At 38.5% G+C, this 27,608-nt stretch overlaps 1 protein-coding gene across 1 annotated transcript in view; it reads left to right on the forward strand.

The window, feature by feature from the left end:
* Positions 1-7,454: 7,454 nt before the first annotated feature.
* The window catches only part of rps6ka2 (ribosomal protein S6 kinase, polypeptide 2), a gene marked incomplete at both ends in the record, with an annotated part of 67,670 nt that continues 47,516 nt past the window's right edge, over positions 7,455-27,608 (forward strand). Inside the window, one exon of the mRNA XM_081350909.1 lies at positions 7,455-7,553. Coding sequence (XP_081207035.1) covers positions 7,455-7,553 — 99 coding nt within the window. The remainder of the gene's footprint in view (positions 7,554-27,608) is intronic.

The following is a 27,608-nucleotide window of genomic DNA, read 5'->3' on the forward strand; positions in this document are numbered from 1 at the left end:
GCCTCCCCAAGAAAAATTTGGGGGGGGGGGAGGGCGCATACATCTCTGGACCAGCCTGTTCCGCCTTGGACGCCCGAGGGTCCTTCATCACCATCGTGGCCGCCCGAAGGGTCCGCACCACCATGGCCGCCCGAGGGGTCATCTCCGCCATGGCCGCCTGTAAGGCCGTCTTCGCCCTGGTCACCTGAACTGCCAGCTCCGCCCTGGAGGCTCCCTGTCCTGCCAAGCCATGCCCTTGTCAGCCTCCAGGGCGCCCACCCCCCCTCCCTTTTTTCGTTTGTACGGCGCGAGGATGCGCATAGCGGGAAGGGGGAGGTAATGTCACATTCAACCTCTGTCTTCGTCTTCACTACAGTTCCCAGAATCCTCCTTGGTTCCTCACCTGAACTCACTCCCTTCATTACCCATGTTCATCATCATCTGCATCACCTGTCTTGTGTTCATCTGTTTGTGTATTTAAGTTCCTGGTTTTCACTCTCCACTTGTCGGTCAATGTTTTATGTTAGGTTGTTCTATGTTCTGAGCACACGCTCCCTGTTTCGTGTACCTTTGATATTGAGAATTAAAACCTTTGTTTCATCATCTTCATGTTCGTCTCCTACATCATCCACCCAGGAACCTGACACTAACAGCAATAAAAACACATAGAAAAAAAATCCTGACTGAGGTTATCATAATTCATGCATTAAATGGTTAAATAGTATTCAAATTCATTTTTCCAAAGATACCCGGATGGTCTACTTTATCCGATTGCAATCCGAAGTTCAGATCCGTGCACACTCTTACGGCTAATATTGCCCACAACCCATTGCGCGCTGGACGAGAATTTGATTAGAACTACAAACAAAAATAAAAAGTGCTTGAAAAAACTACAAACATGACATATGTGAGACCGACTGATAAATAGGGAGGTTTAGAGAAAGGGGTTTGATTAATAATCGAAATAAATAACCTGTCAAAAGCATATTTATTCTATGTCATCCACAATATATTTCATCTGCAACAGCAGTGTGAACGTTTATAAAAATTTGTTTGGTCGTTAAATTTTAAACGCATCATTATCCACATGAAAGACCCATGACTGGCAGATCAACGTGCTACTACATTTCTCTCCAATAAGGTAGAAAATAAAAAGTGGAGGATTTTAACTGAAGATGATTGACAAGTATGTCCCAAAATTATTCTGCTATACACACTTCACAAAAGTCAGTACATACTTTTATGGTGTACTATATACAGGCAAATTGGGACGCAGCAAATTCTTCAAGATTAGAAACTTATAGGCAGGCGAGTTTATGTAAGGTTGGATCAGGAAAGTGAACCTTGAGGGCCATAGTTGAGAACCCCTGAGCTATGGCTTTCTGATTGGAGAAAAATAAAACAGGACACATTGCAATATATATATATACTGTATATTATATACTATATAATTTTTTCCCCAGTGCAGGCTACTTAACTCTTTTTTCGCTATCTGAGGTAAGAGAGGTGTAATATGTTATAAAAGATAGGTGTAATATGTTATGTTATCTATCATGCTGTGATGATTTATTTTTAAAGAAAAGTTGCTTAAAGCACCTTTAAGCATTGACTAGAATTCACTACTGAGGCTGCAAGTACCACCGGGCATCTGAAGATGTCCCTGCTCAGCTTTTCAAAGCAAGATTAGCCCATGAAGCCAGGTCAGTCGTTTCTATTTATAGAGCACAGCCAGCTCTGTCTTCAGTGCCGCTGATGACTCACCTCCTCATTTAGACAGTCAATATAAAACTCACTAAATACATTCAATCAGTGTCATGAACTGTTTACACTAATAATTTATATATATATATATATATATATATATATATATATATATATATATATATATATATATATATATATATATATATATATATATATATATATATATATATATATTATGAGATAAATTAGGTGGGATGAAAATTCAGCTGAATGCTTTTGAATACTGTAGGCTATTTTCTCATTTGTAATTGGCAAGAAATACCTAACCACTGCTTATAAATTGACAAAACAATGTAAATGCAGACATGTCTTTTATGCAGCTTGATAAAACAGAGTAAAGTCAATGCCCAAAAAGCAACAAAATGAATGCAGGATAAAATAAGCACCACTGTTATAAAACAACATGTTTTCACCTCTAAACTGTTCAAGGGGGGTTGTATCAATGCAATCTCTCCTTTGCTCTCAGCTCAAAAACCCCCGCGGCTAAAAAGAGCTGCGGACAGAGCACTTACCTGCCATAAACGGTTTAAACACTCGAGGCATCACAGAAAAACTGCTGCAATAAAAGAAAAATTAATTTCAATGGATTCAATTTGATTTTAGTACACAAACTATTGCTGTATAGTTTGCAGTAGTACTAGCATATCATTTCATGAAATTTACACTGTGTACACATCAATGGTCTCCTACAGGTCATTTAGTCAAGGTAATTCAAGTCACCTTCATTTATATAGCGCTTTTAACAATATAGATTGTTTCAAAGCAACTTTACAGAGATAATAGTAAATTAAAGTAACAGAGATTGTTTTGGCTTTACAGCAGCTCTAGAATAAAGTTATTGTCCAGCTAAAGTTAGTTTTGATTGATTCACTTCCGTTGCAAGGATCATTAGTTATTATCTTAGGGGCCGCTAACACAACACCGTTTTAACAGCGTAATACAACACTTAGTTTGAAAAAATGTTTATCTTTGCACCCTGCATACGTTATATGGATAAACTGCTGCAGGACACGTTTACAAAGCTGCAGAAGTTGTAAAATCTTAGAAGAGTTTCTTTACAAATGATATTGGTATGCAGCTAACATAATAGTTACAACTGTAGCTTTTGCATGATAATTGCTTACTGAATTTGATGGCATTACACTGTATAACAGTGAAGTTATTGAATATTTTTTCTAATAACAGTGAATATACTTATTTTATTTCATAGATCAATTATAATACTGGTTTTGAGGAAAATTAGGTTGTAGCTCGTTGTCTATGTTACTATGATTGGAAAGATGTGTTATATGTGTTTTAAGTAAGGGATAATGTACATCCATCCGGTTGTTATCGCAGAATAAACCCTGACAGGGTGATCAGGATCTGCATTTAAACACATTCACATTCGAATGGTGCAATTGGACACATTCGAGGCACATTTTTGGCAGAAGCGTTGTTGATTCAGAAATACTTTTGTGTTATTTGTTTTTCTTGTAATTCTTTTTTAAGTTTAATTTCTTTTGTGAAATTTGTTCCACTGTAGAAGGGGACATTGTTGCGAGCTTGTGCAACGTTCCCTAAAAGTTCTCTAAAAATGACGAAAAACCAGAACCTTTACAGAACATTAGGGACATTCCTAAAATGTCCTCTTTTGGTTATAAAAGTGCTGCAGTTTAAGGTTCCTTATTTGACTTCATGGGGACATTCCATTTTGGATATTTTATGATCACATAAGAACGTTACAAAGAGGACATTTGGGACGTTAACAGAACGTCCCCACATTGTTACTGATATGACGATTTTTCTTTTTTTCTCAAATGTTACGGCAAAATGCTCATGATGCTCAAAATGCTCTCAGAGTGGCTCTGGAGATGAAGTTTATGCATTCATGTCCTCATATAGTGAGGCGGCAGAGGCTGAAAACACCATAAGCGTCACGCGTTCTTCAGTGTGTGTGTGGTAAATGAAACACAAAGACAAGCAGAACATGAGGATTCATATTTAATTTTTCTTTTTGCGGTTTAATATTCAAAGACACTATATCGCAAAATATATCGGCTACAGTGCTCCTATAGTAAAAAGAGTTATTCTGGAGCCCTGTGCTTGGATAAACACGGAAGCGACTGAAAGCAGCTCGCTATTAGGGGGTACCGAATATACCCGGTACTCAGTACTAAAGAAATGCTGGTATCGTCACATTTTCAAGATTTCAGTACCGACTTTTACCGAAGTATACTTTTGACAACCCTAGACCTATAGTAATAGTCCCCTAAATGTTCAGAGATCATCCTGAATGTTCCATGAAGGTCCGCCAAAAAAGTCAACCATTAAAAGTGCACATTGTGACTGTCTCGGAATGCTCTGGGAACATTACCATGTGACGTTGTTGACACCAGAGGGAACACTCTGAGAACGTTCTGGGAACATCAAAGTTCCAAATAAAATATGGTGCCCTAAACCTTCTGAGAACGTCCTGAATGTTCCCTGAAGATCTGCCAAATTACGTCCCCCCAACCCTTTAACCCTTGTATGGTGTTCGGGTCTGTTGGACCCGTTTTCATTTTTTATCAAAAGAAAAATGATACAATTAATTATTTTTTCAAACTGAGACTCATTGGCCTTGGCTCATTTTCTGTGAGGAATATATATCAGAACACATTTTCAATGAATGAGTGAGTGAGTGTGTGTGTGTGGGTGGGTGTGGATGTGTGTTTTGTGTGTGTGTGTCTGTGTGTGTGTGTGTTTGTGTCTGTGTGTGTTGTGTGTGTGTGTGTGTGTGTGTGTGTGTGTGTGTGTGTGTGTGTGTGTGTGTGTGTGTGTGTGTGTGTGTGTGTGTGTGTGTGTGTGTGTGTGTGTGTGTGTGTGTGTGCGCATGCATGTGAGAGAGAGATTGTGTTCAAGTGTGAAAGAGTGCAAGAGTGAGTTTTGTGTTTCTACTCCTGCCATTCCCACACGAGGTTGCAATTCTTAAATGTGATCTAACAAAGGTAAAGAGAAAATATTAACCATATATGCTGTTTATATTGCTTGTAATTGGGATGAAGTAAACATCTGTTGAGTATTTTAATGTAACATTTTTGATTGTGTTGAATTAAAAACCCAAAAATGCAGCGGGTCCACCAGACCCACGAACACTGGCTGAGTAACAAAAATATGAACACCACACCCCAGCCAACATTTGTATGTGGGGCCCATGTGGGTTTGAAATGGGCTGAAAAATGGGCCCCATGTAGGATTGTCCGCGGGCTCCATAATGGCCCCATGTTAATTGCCCACATGGATTTCATGTAGGATTGCACTTGGTACTAGGTGGGACCCAAGAGGGCAAAATGCACAAGACCCATCTCTGTCCCAGCTTTAACCCAGTAGACATTTGTATGTGGGGCCCATGTGGGTTTGAAATTGGCTGAAAAATGGGCTCTGTATGGGATTGTCCACGGGTTCCATAATGGCCCCATGTTAATTGCCCATATAGATTTCATGTAGGATTGCACTTGGTACTAGGCGGGGCCCAAGTCAAGACATGTCAAGTCAACTTTATTTATATAGCGCTTTTCACAATACAGATTGTATCAAAGCAGCTTCACAGTATTAAATAAAATAGTACATCAGTGTTTGTTTCTAGTGTAAAACGTCCACGTTTGGTAATGCTGATCAATAGTATTGTTGATTGATTAATTAAATTAAGTATCCCCAACTGAGCAAGCCAAAGGCAACAGTGGAAAGGAACCGAAAAACTCCATCAGGTGACCTAATGGAGAAAAAAAAAAAACCTTGGGAGAACCCAGGCTCAGTCGGGGGCCAGTTCTCCTCTGGCGTTTATGAACTAGAGGCCGGATTTAACTGTAAGATTAAAAATATTATATAAATGCCTGGCTGAAGAGATGCGTTTTTAATCTAGTTTTAAACTGGGAGAGCGAGTCTGAGCAACGAACAGTATCAGGAAGGCTATTCCAGAGTTTTGGAGCTAAATGTGAAAATGATCTCCCTCCTTTGGTTGATCTGGATATGACCAAAAGCCTCGAATTTAGTGACCTTAAAGAGCGCGATGGATTATAGGGCGATAGAAGATCGGTTAAATAAACTGGAGCTAAGCCGTTTAGGGCTTTATAAGTCAGTAGCAATACCTTGTAATTAATACGGAACTTTATAGGTAACCAATGTAGTGATGACCAAGTGGGCTGCATGCACAAGACCCATCTCGGTCCCAGCTTAACCCGGCCGACATTTGTATATGGGGCCCATGTGGGTTTGAATTAGGCTGAAAAATGGGCTCTGTATGGGATTGTCCGCGGGTTCCATAATGGCCCCATGTTAATTGCCCAGATAGATTTCATGTAGGATTGCACTTGGTACTAGGTGGGACCCAAGTGGGCAAAATGCACAAGACCCATCTCTGTCCCAGCTTTGGGTTAAAGAATTCTACATCATGACCATCTCGTAACGTTCTGGGAACATTACTAGGCGACGTCCTTGACACCAGCGGGGACATTCTGAGAACATTCTGGGAACATGAAATTTCGATATACTTCCTTAATTGTTACTTTAATAAACATGCATTTTTTAGTTAATTTAATCTGCGTGTGGCCTTTACCCGTTAATTGTTACACCACTCTGAGCCATGCGGGTCAAATGGTAATCAGTCCGGCAAAATATTTTATAAAATAAACATGGTTACTATACTTTTACAATAATAAAACCAGGGTTCATTTTTGTAAGGTAAAAATATGCCTCATGATAATGCAATCACATGTTCTAGGATTAAGTATTAGGATCTTTCTATAAAGATACTGCCATGATGTAGTTATTATTGTAGGCTACTAAATTTTACATTTAGACAATTTAAAAAATATAGTAGCCTATTGCTAAATCTAGAGTATTTAAGTCATTTTAAAATAAAACAATAACGCATGGTAGTAGGCTAATGTAACACTTTAATTTTAACTAAAATAAATGTAATAATGTGCAAACAAATTACAATGCAGGTGGTGGTTTTGCAACAAGGTGGAGACAGTTGTGTTCATAAATGCTAATGAAAAAGTAACAGATAGCCTACAAGAAAAAAGTAAACAAACACACACACACACACACACACACACACACACACGTGAGAGACAGCGATATCACTGAAAATGAAGAGACTGCAGGGAAAATGGAATTGAATGTACACTGGTGCAGTCCAAGAGAAAACTTTTAATTAGCTATTTGCTCGGTCCCAGCCTAAACCTTTTTATGTGATAGCCATTTAAAAAAAATAGGGTTGTCCGTGGTTTCAGAATTTGTTGTGGGTGAGAATGACCTGGAGTGTGAGATTTATAATATATATAGGCCTATATATAAATATAAAGATATAAAGATCCTAATATATATATATATAGCCTATTTAAAAATTGCCTATATATTTGAACATAAAAAACGACGCTTCAGCTTTAAGGATCTCAGTGATTGGGGAGGGCTCTTCAGTAGCCTACAGCTCGGGTGTAAAGGTGGTTCTGAGGAGGACAGCTCCCGTCATCTCTCCCGTGCACAACCGAACTAACGGGTCAGCGTCAGCAACCGTGCCCGAACCTGCATGCTTGGCTTGGTCATGGCCTCACCCCCTCATAAGTGAGCATTATGGATTAGGCTAGTGGAGGGGAGGCGACTGTAAATCCCCACTGCTGTGCTGATCTGGATTTAAACGCTGGACAGATAAATTGTCTTTTGAGTATAGCAGCCGAACCGGGACAATGGATACGAACATGCGCAAATTTACTGTTAGAAGGTGGTTTTCCGTCTACCTGCGCAGAAAGTCGCGATCTAAAAGCTCGAGTTTATGCAAACTAGAGGTGGGTATCGCTTTATTTATTTCGAATACTACCAACATGTGTGTTAAATCATTGAATTAAAGGTGTGGAGACAGACAGTGCATGTAAACAATGTCGAAATCTGACCGTTGCGGTGTAAAGTTGTGCTGAAGTGCAAAATGTGAAAACGCAACGGCAAATATTTCAGTGTTCAAGATTTAACAAAGCTTTTTTTTCAAACATGCGTTGTATTTTCCATCAGATTTCTCATTGGTTTGGTTGGAAATAGCATGAACTAGTCAATAAAACCATATAGGAATGTGTACAGGATTCCTGTTGGAATTTCATAATTTGGAACCCATTCTATTGGAACCCATTCTTAGCGAATCAAATAATTCGCTAAGAATAATGTAAATACAAATCCACTGCAGTTTTTACAGTTTGATGTTGTTTATCTTTGCACCCTGCATACGTTATATGGATAAATTGCTGCAGGACACTTTTACAAAGCTGCAGAAATTGTAAAATCTTAGAAGAGTTTCTTTACATTTTCTTTACATTTGTCCAGGATCATTTTATTGCTTTTTATATAGGCCTAGTGGTTATTAACCTGATACTTACACTGTATAAAAAGTAAAGAAAGGAAAGAATGCGTATAAAAGCAGTATGTTTATTGTATATTACAATAAAAGATTGGTAAACAAAAAGTTGTTTTTATAGGTAAACATATGATTTGTGTCCTTAATTTGAGAAAGGGCTATTTCCCTGCACAAAAAAACGTCACATTTGTTTATGTTGTATATTTAAAAAGCTTGTTTTTTTTATTATTATTATTATTATTATTGTTATCATGTAAATTTAGAGTGTTTATGTTGTGTGTACTCTGGTGTTTTGTCTTCATGTGGGCATTGCTTTTACACCATTGTCCACCGTGAAGCCTTATACCACCTTAACAGTACAATTTACTGTAACAAAGATGATTTTAATAAATAAATTGTTCTACTTACATTATACAATTTAATAACATATACAATTAGGATATTTACAATATGCTCCTCAAAAGTATTTTCCACAATATCACTGTATTTAAATGGGGAAGTTCTGTGGGGTTTTTCTTCTACTGCACAACATTTTCATTTGGCTAAAACTTATGATAGATATTCTTGGACTATAATTCGGCTCAAGTCTAAACAATTTTAGAGGCACTGCAATATGATTCTCATCAGAGGCATTACACACTAACATCAGCAGTAGCAGTAAACATCAGCATATCTTTAAAACAGCTGTGGACCTGTGTTGTTTTTGCTGAACCCTCAAATGTCTGCTGGCAACAATGATCAAACCTGACATACCTGTCTCTCAGTATTAATAGTCAAGGCCTCAAAAGAGTTCCATTCTATGAAGCATCTGTGACTCCAATGGATGATAAAATGGACCTAACTTTTATTTCTGATGTCTCTAATACCTGTACGCTAAATTGATGAACGTGTAATGTAACGTAATGTCAACAACAGAACACGTTTAGGCTAGCAGGTTGTTACAAATTATGTACACTTTAGCATCGCACCGAAAGATTTTCATGCAGTCACTAGCTTGAAATAGTATGCAAGCTTGTTTCCGCCACTGAATAAAACATTTTAAAAGATAATTGCGACTTTTTATCTCACAATTGCGAGTTTACATCTCGCAATTCTTTATTTCTCAGAATTGCGAGATATAAAGTCAGAATTGCGTGAAATAAAGTCAGAATTCTGAGATATAAAGTCAGAATTCTGAGATATAAAGTCAGAATTGTGAGATATAAAGTCGCAATTGCGTCTTATAAAGTCAGAATTCTGACTTTTTTTCTCGCAATTGCGACTTCATATCACGCAATTCTGACTTTATATCTCAGAATTCTGACTTTATATCACGCAATTCTGACTTTATAACACATAATTGCGAGTTTATATCTCGCAATTCTGACATCTTTTCTCAGAATTGTGAGATATAAAGCCCAATTCTAAGGGGGGGGGGGGGGTGGAAGACGTACTTTTTTTTTTTACCTTAGAATAGTTTATATCTCACAATTCTGACTTTATAACACGCAATTGCGACTTTATATCATGCAATTCTGACTTTATATCTCCCAATTGCGTGATATAAAGTCAGAATTCTGAGATATAAAGTCAGAATTGCATGATATAAAGTCACAATTGCGAGAAAAAAAGTCAGAATTCTGACTTTATAACACGCAATTGTGACTTTATATCTCGCAATTCTGACTTTATATCTCGCAATTCTGAGAAATAAAGTCAGAATTGCGAGATGTAAACTCGCAATTGTGAGATAAAAAGTCGCAATTATCTTTTTTTTTTTTGTGGCCGAAACAAGCTTCCATAAATAGGCTATAAGGACTTGTTTTTGTTACTTTATAGCAGAGGTGTAAAGAGTACCTGAAACCATACTTGAGTAAAAGCACAGATTGATACTTTACAGTGAAAATGACTCCATTACAAATTACTAGTCACCAATTCCAGTACGACTTGAGTAAAAGTCTTAGAGTATCTGATTTTAACAGTACTTAAGTATGTTACGCATACTAAATGTAGACTCAAGGATGCACTAGTCCTCAAGAGACATGCCAGTCAAAAACAAGAAACAGTTAATTTATGAAGAGAGAAATCACATTTTATTTTCAAAGCCTACTTGCACTGTACGTGATGGTTTCATCCTCATCTCATAAATTAAAAACCTGCGATTCAGCTGCTACCTGCTAATGCACTAGCATTCGCGTAAAGTAGCTTTGTTGACAAGTTTGGGTGAGTAAGGGCAAAAACGCACAAGATACAGTACCTTAAATACCCTGTAGATGGCGATATCACTTCTTTTGTAGCAGAATAAACAATGCTATCTCACAACTAATTCGTATGAGTGAGTACGAGGTGGCTAATTTGTACAATTTGTCTAAACCCCAGTGATGGGTAGGTTTAGGGGTGGGGTCAGGGGTAGGTCATTCATACGAATTAGCCACCTTGTAAAATATGTACAAATAGCCGTGAGATCGGGTTGGAATAAACTGCTGCAGAAAAAGTTAGGTGCCATGCAAAATGTAACAATTAATTGCAATACTGATCATAAATGTGTTGGAGTAAAGAGTTGGCCTATATTATTATTCAAAAATGTTAAAGTTGCTAATATCTTTGATACTCAGTAAAACTCCAAAGTAGACAAAAAGATAATTAAGTACAGTAACAAACTTCATTTACTCAAATACTTTACACCCACTGAAATGAATTTCTGATGGACAGATAGCCCTCTTTTGATTTGATGGGGGAAGGTTAAAGCTCTGCGCATGCACCACTGAACCCAACAAAACACAGCCTTTTGAAATGACAGGTCATGGAATGTTCAATTGTCAGAACAGGATTGAAATATTGGAAATCCATATGCTGCATAGTACTGCATGTACTGTTCTTTACAAACTCAGTGATCACATTTACATGCACATCATTTTCATCAAGATGCATATTTTTGCTCAGTCGTACGTATTTTACGAGTTGCCAAAATTCGTATGAATTCGTACAAATGACCTACCCCTGACCCGCCCCTAAACCTACCCATCACTGGGGTTTAGACAAACGAATTCATAAGCTACCTCGTAAAATATGTACGAATTGGTCGTGAGCGTTGTTATTTCTCATTTAACATGATACAGAATTAAGTATCAGATTATAATAATCAGATTAATACAAGCATATGTCTTATTCAGATTTCTAGAAACTGGAATATTAATCAGTTATGTATTTACAAGACACACTATACAAAATATGAATATGACCAAATTGTTAAATGCATGTTAACGTGGTCATGACAGTGGATTTCCTCATCCATCCATCAACCAATAAACATCTATCTATGTATTTCTGACACCATTAGGAAAAAAAATATTATTATTATCTTCAGGCTATAATAAATTCCCACTGTGTACAAAAGATATTTTTCACCATCTTAATAAATGTATTAATTGTAGATTTGAAGTGTCAGTAATTCTGAGCATTATGAGTTTAGATGCTCATTCTCAGTGTTTTAAGAAGGCTCTGGTAACCTTTACTGCAGATAAATACAGTGAGAGAGCTGATTTTATTTCAACACAGTGATAAGTATAGTCAGCATATAACAAAGCCCGGGAAATGAAATGGCTGTTGTGATTTAGTTAGTGCTAGCACAGGCCCAGCGTCACTAAGCTTAGCTTTGAAGTCATCGGGTTTGGCAAAAGCAGCCATGTGGAGGTAAACTGATAAGAAGACAGGTTTAATTAAATGTGAGATCAGTAATCAACATTGCACACTGCAAGAGGAAAAGATCAATGATGTCAGTCTGTGATGTCATTGCAAATAAAACGGCACAATGTGATGGTTAAAGGGATGGTTTGGAGTAAAATCAACCTAGGGTCCTTTGCACCATGACCTCGAGCCAAACACCCCGCCACAGAAGGCTTTTTGTCCTTGGTCGAACATTTTTAAAGTTAGAGCTTATTTAGAGATATCAGCCGAATGGCTAATGGAACCTATGATGTATCTCGTAAAATACCCCACTAATAATTCCCGGAATGGTACCAAACTTCTACAATAGTACAAAAGCACATAAAAGTCCTGTCAGAAAGCCAGTATATCCAACATTTTTTATTTAATTTTTTTCTGAAGTGTTGACAACTTAGTGTTAACTAATAATTGTTGCAAACCGGTACTACCAAAAAAAATATTAGTGCATTCCTGGAACGGGGCGTCGTTACACTACATCCTTACATCCAACACAGTGCTGAAGTGCCAACTAGTCTCTCCCTATGGAGGATCCCTTTACCACTCTACAGATAAAGCGTTGTTGGGAAACTCAATTCGCGTATCTACCCTGAATTGATAAAATAAAATAAAATTCTGTATCAAAAATTATAAGGAAACACCAGTACTTTGTTTAGGCTTGGTTTGTAGGGAATTCCAAACCTGCGTACATATATTCAAACGCACATAACTATAGAACCAATTCTTAATGCGCATGTGACCGCCATCTGCGTTTCTCACAGGTTCACGTTTAAAGTCTATGTAGAGAGAATGGTGTTGTCTTAGCGACCCCTAATTTAATAACAAATGATTGTTGCGACGGAAGCGAATCAATCATAACTAACCTTAGCTGGAAAATAACTTTACTAAAGAACCGCTATAAAGCCAAAACAATCTCTGTTACCATAAATTATACGTTTATCTCTGTAAAGCTGCTTTGAAACAATCTACATTGTTAAAAGCGCTATATAAATGAAGATGACTTGACTTGACTTGACTTATGCATCGCTTTCTGCCAGGACTTTTACGGGCTTTTCCGAAATCACAGAAGTGACCTCGGCATGTGGGTTAGCGGTAGCATTAGCCATCAGGCAAGTGTTATTTAAATAAACTCCTGATGCACTTACAAACTTTCCAATGCCTCGTTTTATGAGTACAGGACCTATTTGTACTACTGTAGTCAAGTCAAGTCATCTTCATTTATATAGCGCTTTTAAAGGAGAACTCCGGTCAATTTTAACATTGAGCTCATTTTTTTGTACATTTGGAGTGCTGTCAATACAGAGAACAATGACAAAAATCGGTGTTGCCTACACCGTGTTATCCTCCTTTTAAAATTTGCACCCTGTTGACTTCAATGGGGCAAGTTTTAAACCTGCTTTTAGCCTCTTAACATCCTTGATGTGTCATTACAAGTGCACAGCTAATGTGAGTGATTCCTTCAGAGTGAACATGGGTGAATCTGACTGCAGTAGATGTGAAAGATATGAATAAAAATGATGTTATTTCAGCCAGCGCTCATACCTGTATTTACATCCTGTTTTCGGTCGAAGTCCATTGTAATCGATTGTCGAGTTCACACGCATAGGTTTAGTTACCTATGACTTCGACCGAAAACAGGAAGAAAATACAGGTATGTGCGCTGGCTGAAATAATATCATTTTTATTAATAGCTCAATGTTAAAATTGACTGGAGTTCTCCTTTAACAATGTAGATTGTTTCAAAGCAGCTTTACAGAGATAAACGTATAATTTATGGTAACAGAGATTGTTTTGGCTTTATAGCGGTTCTTTAGTAAAGTTATTTTCCAGCTAAGGTTAGTTATGATTGATTCGCTTCCGTCGCAACAATCATTTGTTATTAAATTAGGGGCCACTAAGACGACACAATTCTCTCCACATAGACTTTAAACGTGAACCTGTGAGAAACGCTGATGGCGTTCACATGCGCATTAAGAATTGGTTCTATAGTTATGTGCGTTTGAATATATGTGCGCAGGTTTGGAATTCCCTACAAATCAAGCCTAAACAAAGTACTGGTGTTTCCTTATAATTTTTGATACAGAATTTTATTTTATTTGATCAATTCAGGGTAGATACGCGAATTGAGTTTCCCAACAACGCTTTATCTGTAGAGTGGTAAAGGGATCCTCCATAGGGAGAGACTAGTTGGCACTTCAGCACTGCGTTGGATGTAAGGATGTAGTGTAACGACGCCCCGTTCCAGGAATGCACTAATATTTTTTTTGTTAGTACCGGTTTGCAACAATTATTAGTTAACACTAAGTTGTCAACACTTCGGAAAAAAATATGATATAATATTTAGTGGGGTATTTTACGAGATACATTATAGGATCCATTAGCGCCTGCACTAAGCCATTCGGCTGATATCTCTAAATAAGCTCTAACTTTAATAATGTTCGACCAAGGGAAAAAAGGCTTCTGGGGGGGTGTTTGGCTCGAGGTCATGGTGCAAAGGACCCTAGGTTGATTTTACTCCAAACCATCCCTTTAATACATGCAATATATAAAGGTTTTTAATGTAGTGGTTTTTAATGAGTAAATAAAGGTCCAGAGTCAACTTTAATTATAAAAACATTCACTTTTGTTAGTACATGGTCATACCTCAAATGTAAAGCCAAACAACATGAGGAAAAAAGAAAAATGTGTATCTTTTATCTTCTTTTTTGTTTTTACATTGAACTTTCAGGCTGACCAGTAAGGTAATAATGTTTATACAGCTAATGAACCTCGACTCACAAGAAGCCAATATTTCCACATATTTCCACTATCCTCACTCTCGCATGTCAGCCAGTGAATCGGTGAGGAACATTTTTAATCGAGTATAGTTATAGTCCCGATAATTAGTTTTTTATTTTGTGCAAAGAGACTCCTGAGAGGATCCTAAGCAATCAGGAAGAGGTTCAATCTTTGATGTGCTTCATGTGGTTTCCATCAGACCTACAAAAGCATCCAAAATATCAACCCATCAATTGTAGCAAATGTGTATACAGAGATAGCGTAAGGCCAACTAAGTGTTTGAGGCAAGAGTATAGTCAAATATTTATCTCTGAAGATTGAATGATTGAAAATAATGGCAGCAACAGGTTCAGAACAACACGAGGGTGAGAACTAGCCCTGTATCAACTCATAATATAATAACAAAGCATAATGTTATAACAGCACATAATATAATAAGTATTACATTATCAATGTAATAAAAGGTTAATAATGTTATAATTTTCTTAAAACGTAATACAAATCTTTAGCTCATAATGCAATAAAATGTTTTCACATAATGTAATTGGTTATTGTATGAAAAAACGTATTACATTATGAACACACTGTAGCAACTTATAATGTAATCACAGTTCATAAGGCAATACCAGCACATATAATAATGTATATACATTGTACATAAAGTCAAACAGTGTTTACAATATAATAATTATCAGTTACGCTTTATTTTAACGTGATGTACATTGTACTTAATCAAATAAGTACTGAGTAATATTAATTAACTACATGTACTTATTACAGAGTTACGGTTAGAGTTTGGTTTAGGTTTAGGGTCAATTGTAATTATGCATGTAATGTGTAACTACGTCACCTTAAAATAAAGTGCTACCTAATTATCTTTCAACATACTAAATTTGAGCACATTGTAAAATCAACATTTTCATAAAACTAGCACTAATTCTGTGATAATGAAATGCTCAATCATTTTGAGTTGCTTGGACCCAGAAACACATTTTTAGTTGTATGCACTAAATTAAGAAATAAAGTTTCTAAAAAGTTCTACTTTTTGAAGTACAAGTTTTAATAATGTTTGAGATATAGTCATTTAAATGGTTGTCATAACTTGCTTATAGTTTACAAAAATGTATAATGTATGTGTCACAATTTTCTATAGAGACGTTTTTGATTTTTCTAATTAACTAAAGACATGTCCGAGACTTCCTGGGGTAAATGTAATGTTAGGTACCAAGTTCTTCACAATTCACAGTTTTTTACTTTTGCTATTGATACTGTGATTTCTTTTTACACCATACTATAGCTATACTTTGTACACAGTGTTGGTATTGTACACTATCATTTAATAGTTACTAGTAGTAATAATAATGTCACGGCCGATGAGGGAAATGGGATGAGGAAGCAGGATCTAAATGCTAAATCAATAATATTTATTGATATCACAAAACAAAGAAGATAATCCAAAATAGGAGAAATAGCAGGAGCAAACGTGTGACAGAAACAGCACAAGACAAAGAACTGAACAAACTTAGGGCCATATACTGTATATACACACAGTTGACTTTACTTTAAAATTTAGTAAACCCGTTGCCTTAAAATTATTAAGTAAATAAACGTCATGCTTAATCGAAAAAATTAAGTTATGTGGAATTGTCAAGTTCACATAAGCATTAAGTTTATTTACTTAATAATTTTAAGTAAGTGAACTGAACACTTTTTACAGGGTAATGCTCTAAACAAGGAACAGCCTATTAACCTTACACAAAATTGTTTTCCTAATTTGTGTTCATCAGCTATTGACATATCATATGACATCTTATAGAAGCAAGATTGCATTACTCCCTTTTTTAAAGTACAGCCATGCATTTCTGCTCTCACCATAATATATATTCAGGGTTACGTACTCTACAGATTCATCAATAATTTGATAATTTGATGTTGAGTTCATTAACTATTCATCATATGGCTACTTATGCAAGAGCTGAAGTCAAATCTAAGATAAAGTCCTAGCATTTAGATCTATGCAGGAATCTAGTATATCTATATCCATATCAGGTTATGTAATGCTGTCCAGGTTGTCACGTGTCAGATTTTCATCTATAGATTATATTATGACACGTGCGCTTGCCTGGAGTTACTTCAGTGTACCGAATTGTATCTTCTTAAATGTTTACATGCCAAGAACTACTGGGAATTTTGTAAATATAATGTGAAATAATAGTACTTAGTATTTAATAATAAAAGCTCTAATTAGCCTGAAAGAGAGGATGATCACAATGATTTAACAGTAACACATTTGTTGACTGAAAACAACTGTTGAATGTTTGTTTGGATGGCAGTGCTAATTGATTTGAGAGCACTGTGTAAAAATAGAAATGTGTAAAACATATCCAGGACTACATGAAAATATATCTTATAAAACAGATTCTTCCGACTGAAAATTCTAATTGGATAAAGCAGTTGATAAACGCAGGTACATACACACCGATCACCACACATTCTGTATTATAGCTCAGCAGCTGTTCACAACCAACAGTTAGACTAATGAACTATATTTCTTGTCTGAAAAAACTTTAATTTCAATTATTAGTGGTGTTTTAGTGTATAACTTGTCCCACAACATGCATGAATTATACCTCAAATCATGCAGCTTATTGAGGTGTGCTATTACTTTTCTACGCAATTGACATACGATTTTGAATTAAAAACTATATTGAATTGAAACTATATATTTTATGTTTATTGCAAAATATGCATATTAAATTCACAAATATATACGTTTTTTAGGAGGGAGACTGACTCTTACATCATGTGTGGTGCTTAGGAGCGTTAGGGCATTAAAGTGTTCTTTTGGCATGAATTTCTAATTGCAATTCTCTGATTGGTAGAGATTTATCTGCAGAATCATGGGTAATATGCAAACGCATATAACATTCGATTAACAACCTCATAGCTCACTGCAGGTCTTAAAAACTTAAAGGTTTATGTATATAGCTAAAATGATGCCACAAAGATTTGCATGTGCAGGTTTTAGATTTAAAAGGGTAAGTAAAAAAAAAAAAAGAGATCTGCAGCTTTTTTTTTTATAAGTTGGATTCATGTGTTGTGAAACTGCAGCTTCATGTTAATCCAAAATAATTATGATCTTTAAAAAATGTGTTCATCACAAATCACATTTAAGTTATTGTTTAAAATCAATTCCCTTATGGAGGGACCCAATGCCATGCGTTTGCGTTACAGAGATTTTACCACAGTGAAGGGAGTTTTACCTTTTCTTTGTGTTGTGTCAAAGACCTCCTTTTATCTGTGGAAAAATCATTGCGGTGCACAGAATGAATTATTGCTTCTCTTTGACAAAAAAAGGACTGGAATTATGACTTATGGCGCGCATAAAGCAATGATCATTGATTATGTGTAATTAGAGTTATAGCTTGTTATAGCAATGTCAAATCGCTTGTGCTGCAGTCAGAGCTCCATTCAAACACATTAAAAGTGAGTTTACATACTTTTTGTGGCAGATCGTGAGCTTTTAGGCACAGACAGAAGTTGGTATATCTTGTAGGCTCAGGCTGGTGTTGAGCATCTCTGATATTATACAGTTTGCCATATTTCAAGATCCATCTTTAGATTACAGTTCTATCACAGCAGTCGCATCAGCCGCAGTGTTCTGCAGATTTTTGACACCATCATTACACCAAAAAAACCTATTCACTAAGGGTATGTTTACAAAACAGCAATGTACTAGTAAAAAAAGTACAGACGTTTTTCCCTTCCGTTTTTCCGCATATAGACGACAACGTTTTCAAAACAATCCCGATTGACACAGATCCACGAAAACAACTAATAATGCTTTAATATTCATGCCAGGTCAGTAGTTGGCGATACCACTTTGTAAAGAAACACTATGCACCTATAGACTGAACACGTAATATGCATGTGCGTGAATTCACCATTTTCACAAATTCGTGTTTTTATAGTTTACACGGAGACGATAATTTATGAGACACGGTATCATTTTCAAAAGCTTGCACTTTGAAACTCATTTTCAAAAGTTTTTGTTTTCATGCCCCCAAAAGGTCATTGTCATCATGCAAATGAATGACAAAAACACCTAAAAAGTTTTCTATTCTAGTTGAAAAGGCCCCTAAACGACCCCTAAAAGTCATAAAACAAAACAAGGAATCAGTGACATGAGTTAAGTGTTACCAAAATTAATATTTCCCCTCATTTAATCAAGCAACGCAGCAGATTTGAAATGCAGGTCAGACCGGCTCACTTTCATCATGGCGTTAATTTCCAGTAGTGTGTCTTGACAGGGTTTTACAGGGCTGATTTACAGTGTTTACCATTTCTTCTCAGATATTTTATCTGGCCCCACTGAGTATGATTTATTCATATCATATTTCATCAAGTCTTTCAAAAATGAGCCTTATTTACATGTGAAAGAAGCGTATTTATGCAGAAAATAACACCAGAAGTTTTCTTGGCTTTTAAGGCAGATTCTCGAAAATGAAATGGAACCTAATAAGTGACTCATTTTGAAAGATATAGGTAGCAGTTCTGTATTTCATTCACACAAAGCACATGTTTATGTTGCTAAAGTATAGTACGTAGAATTTCAATCACTTCAATTTCGTCACGACCACCTGACCCAAGAAAAACATTGAACGTGACATAAAAATAAGGGTGTAACTACTAAAATAAAACATTGGATTTGAAAAAAAAAAAAAAAGCATATACAGATGAAACAGAAATATTGTGTAAAATCATCATAAGTTACAGTAGATTGATTAAAGTACATATGTAATCAAATTAAACACTCTTTCTTTGTCTTGGATGCAGTAAAGCCAAACACATTTATCTTAGAAGGCTGCATTATGCCTTCACATGAGGAGTGCTTGAGATGCCATAAAATTCACCCTAAGAGTTTGTATAAACCCCGGTTAGGTGAGCAAAATGAAATGAATTTAGTATTTATTTGCATATTATGCTGAAAGCACAGCTTTCACACAATCAAAAAACAATTCTTTTGTGAGATGAGTCTGAAAATGGAACCACTGAGGCCGAAACCTAAATTGAAAACTAAATCGAAAAGCCTGTTTGGTCTGTTGAAGGTTTTCTCTCTCTCTCTTAGAAGTGTCAAATTCTTTGTAGATTATTTCCTTGCATTTCAATTGAATTCAGAATATAAGAGTAATTTTATTATATAAAGTGGAGATGGCCCCAGGCCAAGTTTACTCAGGCCAAGGTGGGGTTATTTTATATATGTATGACAGCATTTTTTTTTCTTTGTATATAAAAATGCTGTCATATTAGAACACAATTCAACCTTTCAATTAAAATGTAGGCTACCTTAATTATTCTATGTATCATTAATGTTGAGAATTTTCTATATGTTTGTCAGTTTGGTTTTATTTTTGTTAGCAAGAAGAGCTATTAACAAAATAAGAGGATATTGGGAGTTTTGATTTGAAGAATAGAATTCACAACTCTCAAATATTATAAAATGTCCCATGTGACAACTAGCCCCAGCAGAGTCTGACACACCATCCCCATGACCTGAAAGTGAATTTTCACCAATGGAGAGTTTATAATTCTTCATCATATCCTGATGACGATCGTGTTGAGGTGTCATGCGGCTCTTTTGCTTGGCTCTGTTTTTATGCGCATATAGCTCAGCAGGAGCTGTCAGAATTGGTCCCAGGCCCCTGTGCTGAGGTTGAAGATTGTATATCCTCAGTGTACTCATCATCATGTCACAGGAGTGGCTCTGGCTGGACTTTGGTTATGTAATGCGGCTGCACATTTATGTATTGGTTTGCATGCCGTGCGTGACATAAGCTGGTTTAAGGGCTCTGAGCTGTGTCATTCTCACATTATTCAGCTGTGATCAGCATTTGAGTTTACAGGCATGTGTCTGCAGTGTGGCAGAGAGAAAGCGAGAGAGAGAGAGAGAGAGAGAGAGAGAGAGAGAGAGAGAGAGAGAGAGAGAGAGAGAGAGAGAGAGAGAGAGAGAGAGAGAGAGAGAGAGAGAGAGAGAGAGAGAGGCTATGCTGCAAGATGACTGCATTTGGGACACAACTGACCCTTCACAACTTTACTGTACAAAATACAGTAGCAACATTTTGTTTGACCTACATTTTCAATAAAAAAAGACATAATTCATTAACTGAAATAATGTTAATATAACAATATACTCTGACAATTATCACAAAACACAGGTGGTAATGAGAAAGCCACATGAATCAAAATTTCATCAGCTTTTCCACAAGCTGAGGTAAATACTAATATAGAGAACGTCTCAGGTTACGACTGTAACCTATGTTCCCTGAGAACAGGGAACGAGACACTACGTCAGAATGACGCTATGGGGAACGCCTCAGGCGTGACAGGTGTCTGAAATCAAATATCAACTCACGTCAATCATGTTGACCGGCGACAGCCCGTGAATCATCAGCTTGATTGATTAACGCGCGACCTGGATGTATAAAGGGGAGCCTTGCACACAAGACAACATCCTATCGTCTGAAGGGACTGTTGCAGGCAGGCCCCGAGGCATGGCAGAAAGACGTAGTGTCTCGTTCCCTGTTCTCAGGGAACATAGGTTACAGTCGTAACCTGAGACGTTCCCTTTCGAAAGGGAACTCTACACTACGTCAGAATGACGCTATGGGGAACGATATACCAACGCCACCATGCTAAGGGGAGTGCATGCCCTCAGGTCACACTGGGCTGTCAGTGACAGCATTCCCTACGGTCATAGCCCAAGCTAAAGGAACCAAGAAAAACCTCCACAGATTTAAAGGAAGGTCTACCTGGGCCAGCTCAAAGGCCTAGGACCACAATTCAAAAACTAGAAAGGGTCCCTTCTAGGGAATGTGGCTAGGGGACCCGAGGGAACCCCAGCCAGTCACTATTCAGGGGAACGTGCCACCTGAAATGCCACCAGGCAGGCCTGACCTGGTGTCACTACATAAGACACTAAAGTCTGGCCACTTCCTGTCTGTCCGAAGACAGAGCCTCTGGACACTTGCCTTTGGAAGGCATCCAACCCGAGGGACTGCGAAGCAGGCAGTGAACCACTCAGCCGGATCTCAGAGACGGGACATCCTGGAGAGTATGACTCAGCATAGTGCTTTACGACCCTTGCCAGCGAGGGGAGTTTCTCTACTCGATCCATGGATCTACCCAGTGTTTGTGTTTCAAAACACTGAGGAGGCCTGTGAGGGCCTAAAGGGAGCTCACCTCCAGGAAGGCCTGGTAGGACCTCTAACCTGGCGACCACAACATGTTATATGGAGAGGAAGCCTACTACTGTACATATACTAACACATAACTAGCTTGCTATTTGCATGAAGGCCTCTGCAGGATGACTCTGAAAGTAGAGGAAGCCTGAAACATGCAATATGCATATGGAGGCCTCTGCAGTACGCCTCTCAAATGGAGAGGAAGCCTACAACATATACTGACAAAAGCTAGCTTGCTACTTGCATGAAGGCCTCTGCAGGATGACTCTGAAAGTAGAGGAAGCCTGAAACATGCAATATGTATATGGAGGCCTCTGCAGTACGACTCTCATATGGAGAGGAAGCCTACTACATAACCAACATAAAAACTAGCTTGCTATTAGCATGAAGGCCTCTGCAGGATGACTCTGAAAGTATAGGAAGCCTGAAACATGCAATATGTATATGGAGGCCTCTGCAGTACGACCCTCAAATGGAGAGGAAGCCTACAACATACACTGACAAAAGCTAGCTTGCTACTTGCATGAAGGCCTCTGCAGGATGACTCTGAAAGTAGAGGAAGCCTGAAACATGCAATATGTATATGGAGGCCTCAGCAGTACGACTCTCATATGGAGAGGAAGCCTAACACATATCTAGCAATAGTATACGCAATACAGTAAGTATATGGAGGCCTCAGCAGTACGACTCTCATATGGAGAGGAAGCCTACTACATAACCAACACAAAAACTAGCTAGCTATTAGCATGAAGGCCTCTGCAGGATGACTCTGAAAGTAGAGGAAGCCTGAAACATGCAATATGTATATGGAGGCCTCTGCAGTACGACCCTCAAATGGAGAGGAAGCCTACAACATACACTGACAAAAGCTAGCTTGCTACTTGCATGAAGGCCTCTGCAGGATGACTCTGAAAGTAGAGGAAGCCTGAAACATGCAATATGTATATGGAGGCCTCTGCAGTACGACTCTCATATGGAGAGGAAGCCTACTACATAAACCAACATAAAAGCTAGCTTGCTATTAGCATGAAGGCCTCTGCAGGATGACTCTGAAAGTAGAGGAAGCCTGAAACATGCAATATGTATATGGAGGCCTCTGCAGTACGACTCTCATATGGAGAGGAAGCCTACTACATAAACTAACACAAAAGCTAGGCTGCTATTAGCATGAAGGCCTCTGCAGGATGACTCTGAAAGTAGAGGAAGCCTGAAACATGCAATATGTATATGGAGACTTCAGCAGTACGACTCTCATATGGAGAGGAAGCCTAACACATATCTAGCAATAAGCATACGCAATACAGTAAGTATATGGAGGCCTCAGCAGTACGACTCTCATATGGAGAGGAGGCCTAGCACATATATAAGCAATAACTAGCCCGTCTAGGCTCAAAAAATATATGGAGGCCTCAGCAAAATGACTCTCATATGGAGAGGAAGCCTACTACATATACTGACAAAAAACTAGCTTGCTATTTGCATGAAGGCCTCAACAGGATGACTCTAAAAGTAGAGGAAGCCTGAAACATGCAATATGTATATGGATGCCTTAGTAATACAACTCTCACAGGGAGAGGAAGCCTAGCACATATATTGGCAATAACTAGCCCGCCTAGGCTCAATAAGTATATGGAGGCCTCAGCAATACAACCCTCATATGGAGAGGAAGCCTACTACACATACTGCCTGTAACCTGGCGACCACAGTATGTGGGAGCTCATAACCAGGAAGGCCTGATGAGGCCTGTAACCTGATTACCACAGTATGTGGGAGCTCACATTCAGGAAGGCCGGTGAGGCCTGTAACCTGACATGTGGAAGCTCATAACCAGGAAGGCCTGGTGAGGCCTATAACCTGGCAACTACAGTATGTGGGAGCTCATTTTCAAGAAGGCCTGGTGAGGCCTCTGACCTGATAACCACAGAATGTGGGAGCTCATATTCAGGAAGGCCTGGTGAGGCCTCTGACCTGATAACCACAGTATGTGGGAGCTCATATTCAACCACAGTATGTGGGAGCTCATATTCAAGAAGGCTTGGTGAAGCCTATAACTTGATAACCACAGAATGTGGGAGCTCATATTCAACCACAGTATGTGGAAGCTCATTTTCAGGAAGGCCTAGTGAGGCCTATGACCTGATAACCACATTATATGGGAGCTATATTCAAGAAGGCCTGGAGCGGCCTATAACTTGATAACCACAGTATGTGGGAGCTCATATTCAGGAAGGCCTAGTGAGGCCTATGACCTGATAACCATAATATGTGGGAGCTCATTTAACCATAGTATGTGGAAGCTCATATTCAGGAAGGCCTAGTGAGGCCTATAACCTGATAACCACATTACTCCTTGACAGTCAATTCCTGGGAGCTCACCTCAGGGAGGCCCAAGCACTGTCCGGTTGCAAAATGGGGACTGTCTGGTCAAGGAGGCCTGTTAAGACCTACTACCTGACCATCGAAAAAACTTTAGATTTACTCCCATAACATTTTGCCCCAGACTCTAAAACAGGAGATGTGGTCTGAAAAGAAACAGAAATATGTTAATTTCACATTTTACAAAAAGACCAGAATTACACCTGCTCTTTTTGTTCACTGCTCATTTTTCAATTAAAATGCAGCCAAAAACACTGGATAACGCGATCTGGATGATAGGCTGAATTACTAAATATCTAACTTCTTAAAAGTCAGATAATATTCCATCATTTTAATTCATAGAATTAAATGCAGCCATACTCACCAGACAATACTGTTTTAACATTTATACGTTCTCGTAATCTACACACTGCCTCGGCAAGCGCGAGAAAAGAGCCGTTAAAAAATATTTGGCTTTCATCCCTCGAGAAGAAAGTCAACAGGTGCGAGGTTGAAACATCCGACAGCGCACGGATTTTTTCTTTCTCACGCGCGCCGAGATATTTCTTAATGAACACTGCCAGCACCCTCAGGAACTGACTGTGAACGCCTCGTACCCAAACAGTATTGTTTCACAGATCGCACGCACCACAGCTCAGATGCTGAACCCTCCTCCCTCGAGAAAAGGGTCCGCGAAAGCGGAGCATTTTTAATAAAAAACGCTCACAGTTTGCACAAGAGGCTCTCTCGAGAGCCTCCCGCGCGCTTCAGCGATATTCTCAATACAGACAAACAGTCCCTGAAGACGAAAAGATGTTGTCTTGTGTGCAAGGCTCCCCTTTATACATCCAGGTCGCGCGTTAATCAATCAAGCTGATGATTCACGGGCTGTCGCCGGTCAACATGATTGACGTGAGTTGATATTTGATTTCAGACACCTGTCACGCCTGAGGCGTTCCCCATAGCGTCATTCTGACGTAGTGTAGAGTTCCCTTTCGAAAGGGAACATGTCATACACCATTGTGTGTGTGTGTGTGTGTGTGTGTGTGTGTGTGTGTGTGTGTGTGTGTGTGTGTGTCAAACTTCAGATTGTTCCATGTAAACTATCACTAATATTGTATTGTAAATCACTCACAGCCTGCTATTTACTTTCATACTATAAATAAATTTGAATATTTTTATTGATATTTAACTGCTGTACACTGTAAAAAATGGGTACCTGCGTTTGTTATTTTAAAGTTAGGGAAGGCAATTTGTTTTATAAGCACTTTTTGTTATACTTGTTGAAACTCTCTTTGCATCCTGATAGCAGTCAATAATAGAATAGTCTATAGAATAGAATAGAATGGTCTAAATATTAAGACAGGTACATATATATTTTCTGTGGAAGTCACAGGACCAAAAAATGCTCGTCCAATCATTGCATTTGGTCCGAATACGCTGTCCTACCTGCCTGTCAACATATGTATTTCCACACTTCCGTGCACCTGCTCACGCAGACATCGCACGTCATCACATAAACACACAGCTGTCATCTTTACAGTTCCTCCTGAACCAAAACAACAAGCTTTACTGCGTTCATGCCATGTCGTAACCGTTATTAAGAGATGGTAACCTGTGACGTTCTACCTGGAGCTGTCCTCAGACTCGTATTTATGCATTTCTATAAACACTATCAATGCCGAAGTGAATCTGCAGCAGTCAGGTGGTACAAATAAGAGCTCTGTAAGTTATTTACATTCATTATTATTGTAATATTATGTGCTTTGAGACATTTAATTAATTTAACGTAATTTAACGCCGTCATAGTCTTGTGACGCTTTGCAAACTCTGTTGTGTGTGTTCATGTGTTTTGATGGAGGCGTGCTTTGGAGACGCTCTGAAGGGAGGGTGGGATCTTATGCTTTCAAAGCTAGCTAGCTATTGCTAGCCTCTCCGAAATTGCCTACCCTACCTTTAAAGGCCCCCTGAAATCAAAATTTAAGTTTTTTAGATTTTAGTATGAATGTGTTAGGCTTAAGGTTATGAATAAGTTGGTGTGTTTCAAAACAATGACAAAATTTGCATTTAGGAGATATAAGAATTCAAAACTTACAGTCTCTCAATTATGCTAAAATGGATCAAGGATTTTTATGATATCACCACGGACTTCAGCTTCTCATCACAACTTCTGTCCAATCAAATGCTCTCTAGAATCTACAGCGTCCCGCCCCCTATGCTATAAATACCACCTGGCCAAAGCGACCGTTGACGCGTCACGGAGCAATATGGGTTGGAGATGTGAGTTCTGTTGCTCAAACGCTCGAGTTTTATTCCGTTTTCCAACTGGACGTTGGTTAAGAAAGAAATGGCTAGAATTTATTCACACCTCTACTATTGAATCCAACGTATTATCAGCGCTCGGATTCGCTTCCATGGTGCTGTCAAGTACCACTCGCAGTCTATGAGGTAAACTAAACGCTATTGGCTATTTAAAAAAAGGGGGAGGAGCCAATTAATGTCTCCGCCTTAGCTTCCTGTTTCAGTGGAAATTAAAGGGATACTTCGGGATTTAGCATTAAGCTTAGTAGAAAAAGTAGAAAACCTGTAGTATTTTCGAATTACCATGCTTTCCACCCTCATATCCCCCTGAGACAGAATTTATGTATTTTTTGTCTGGAAAAAATCCTCCAATGACGCAAAAATCGTCATTTTGCGTCATCGGAGGATTTTCTGGCCAGAGGCTAAAGACTACAGCCAGTAGGAGGGGCTGTTCCGCATGTGTTCAACGCGCCCATAGAGGGTGGGATCTCACTCACAGAATGTACACAGTGTCAGCTTTGGAAGCTAAGCTAGCAGGCTCTTGTTCTGTGGAGAAAATTGAGTAGTAGGAGAAAGCTGAATATTAGGGGTTACCATCCTCCTTTTTCCGGACTTGTCCGGCGGGCGAGATCGTTCAAAATGTCCGGGATTCAGCTTTTGCTTTCTGCGGTCGCCATTCATTGTTTACATGCACACCTCTTGTTTCAATCTAGCTGAATTCATTCCGATTGGTGAGTCTGAATGTAGTGTTTACATGAACGCTAAACAAGTGATCGGTTGATGTGCGTTTTACCATTGCTAAGAAAATTCCCGCTCCTCCGTGAGAGATGCGAGACCCGGCGCGTCTCAGAAATGACGCCACCGGCCTCGCGCCGTTCTCCCGCGGCCGTCAGCCTCGTCCTGCTCGCCACAGTAAACATAATGAATGGCGACTGTAGAACGCAAAAGCCGAATCCCGGACATTTTGGGCTATCTCGAAATCACGGGCAAACTCCTCACGGAGACTCACTAAGTTAGTAGCCTAACCTTCTTGTTGTTTTCAACTGCGCTCTCTAACCGGTAAGCGTGGCCTCCTAGGGCAGCGAAGCAAGTGCATTCTGGGAGTTGCTGTCTTTCATCCA

Source organism: Scardinius erythrophthalmus (assembly GCF_964197995.2).
Source record: "Scardinius erythrophthalmus genome assembly, chromosome: 21".
In the NCBI taxonomy this organism is placed as follows: domain Eukaryota; kingdom Metazoa; phylum Chordata; class Actinopteri; order Cypriniformes; family Leuciscidae; genus Scardinius; species Scardinius erythrophthalmus.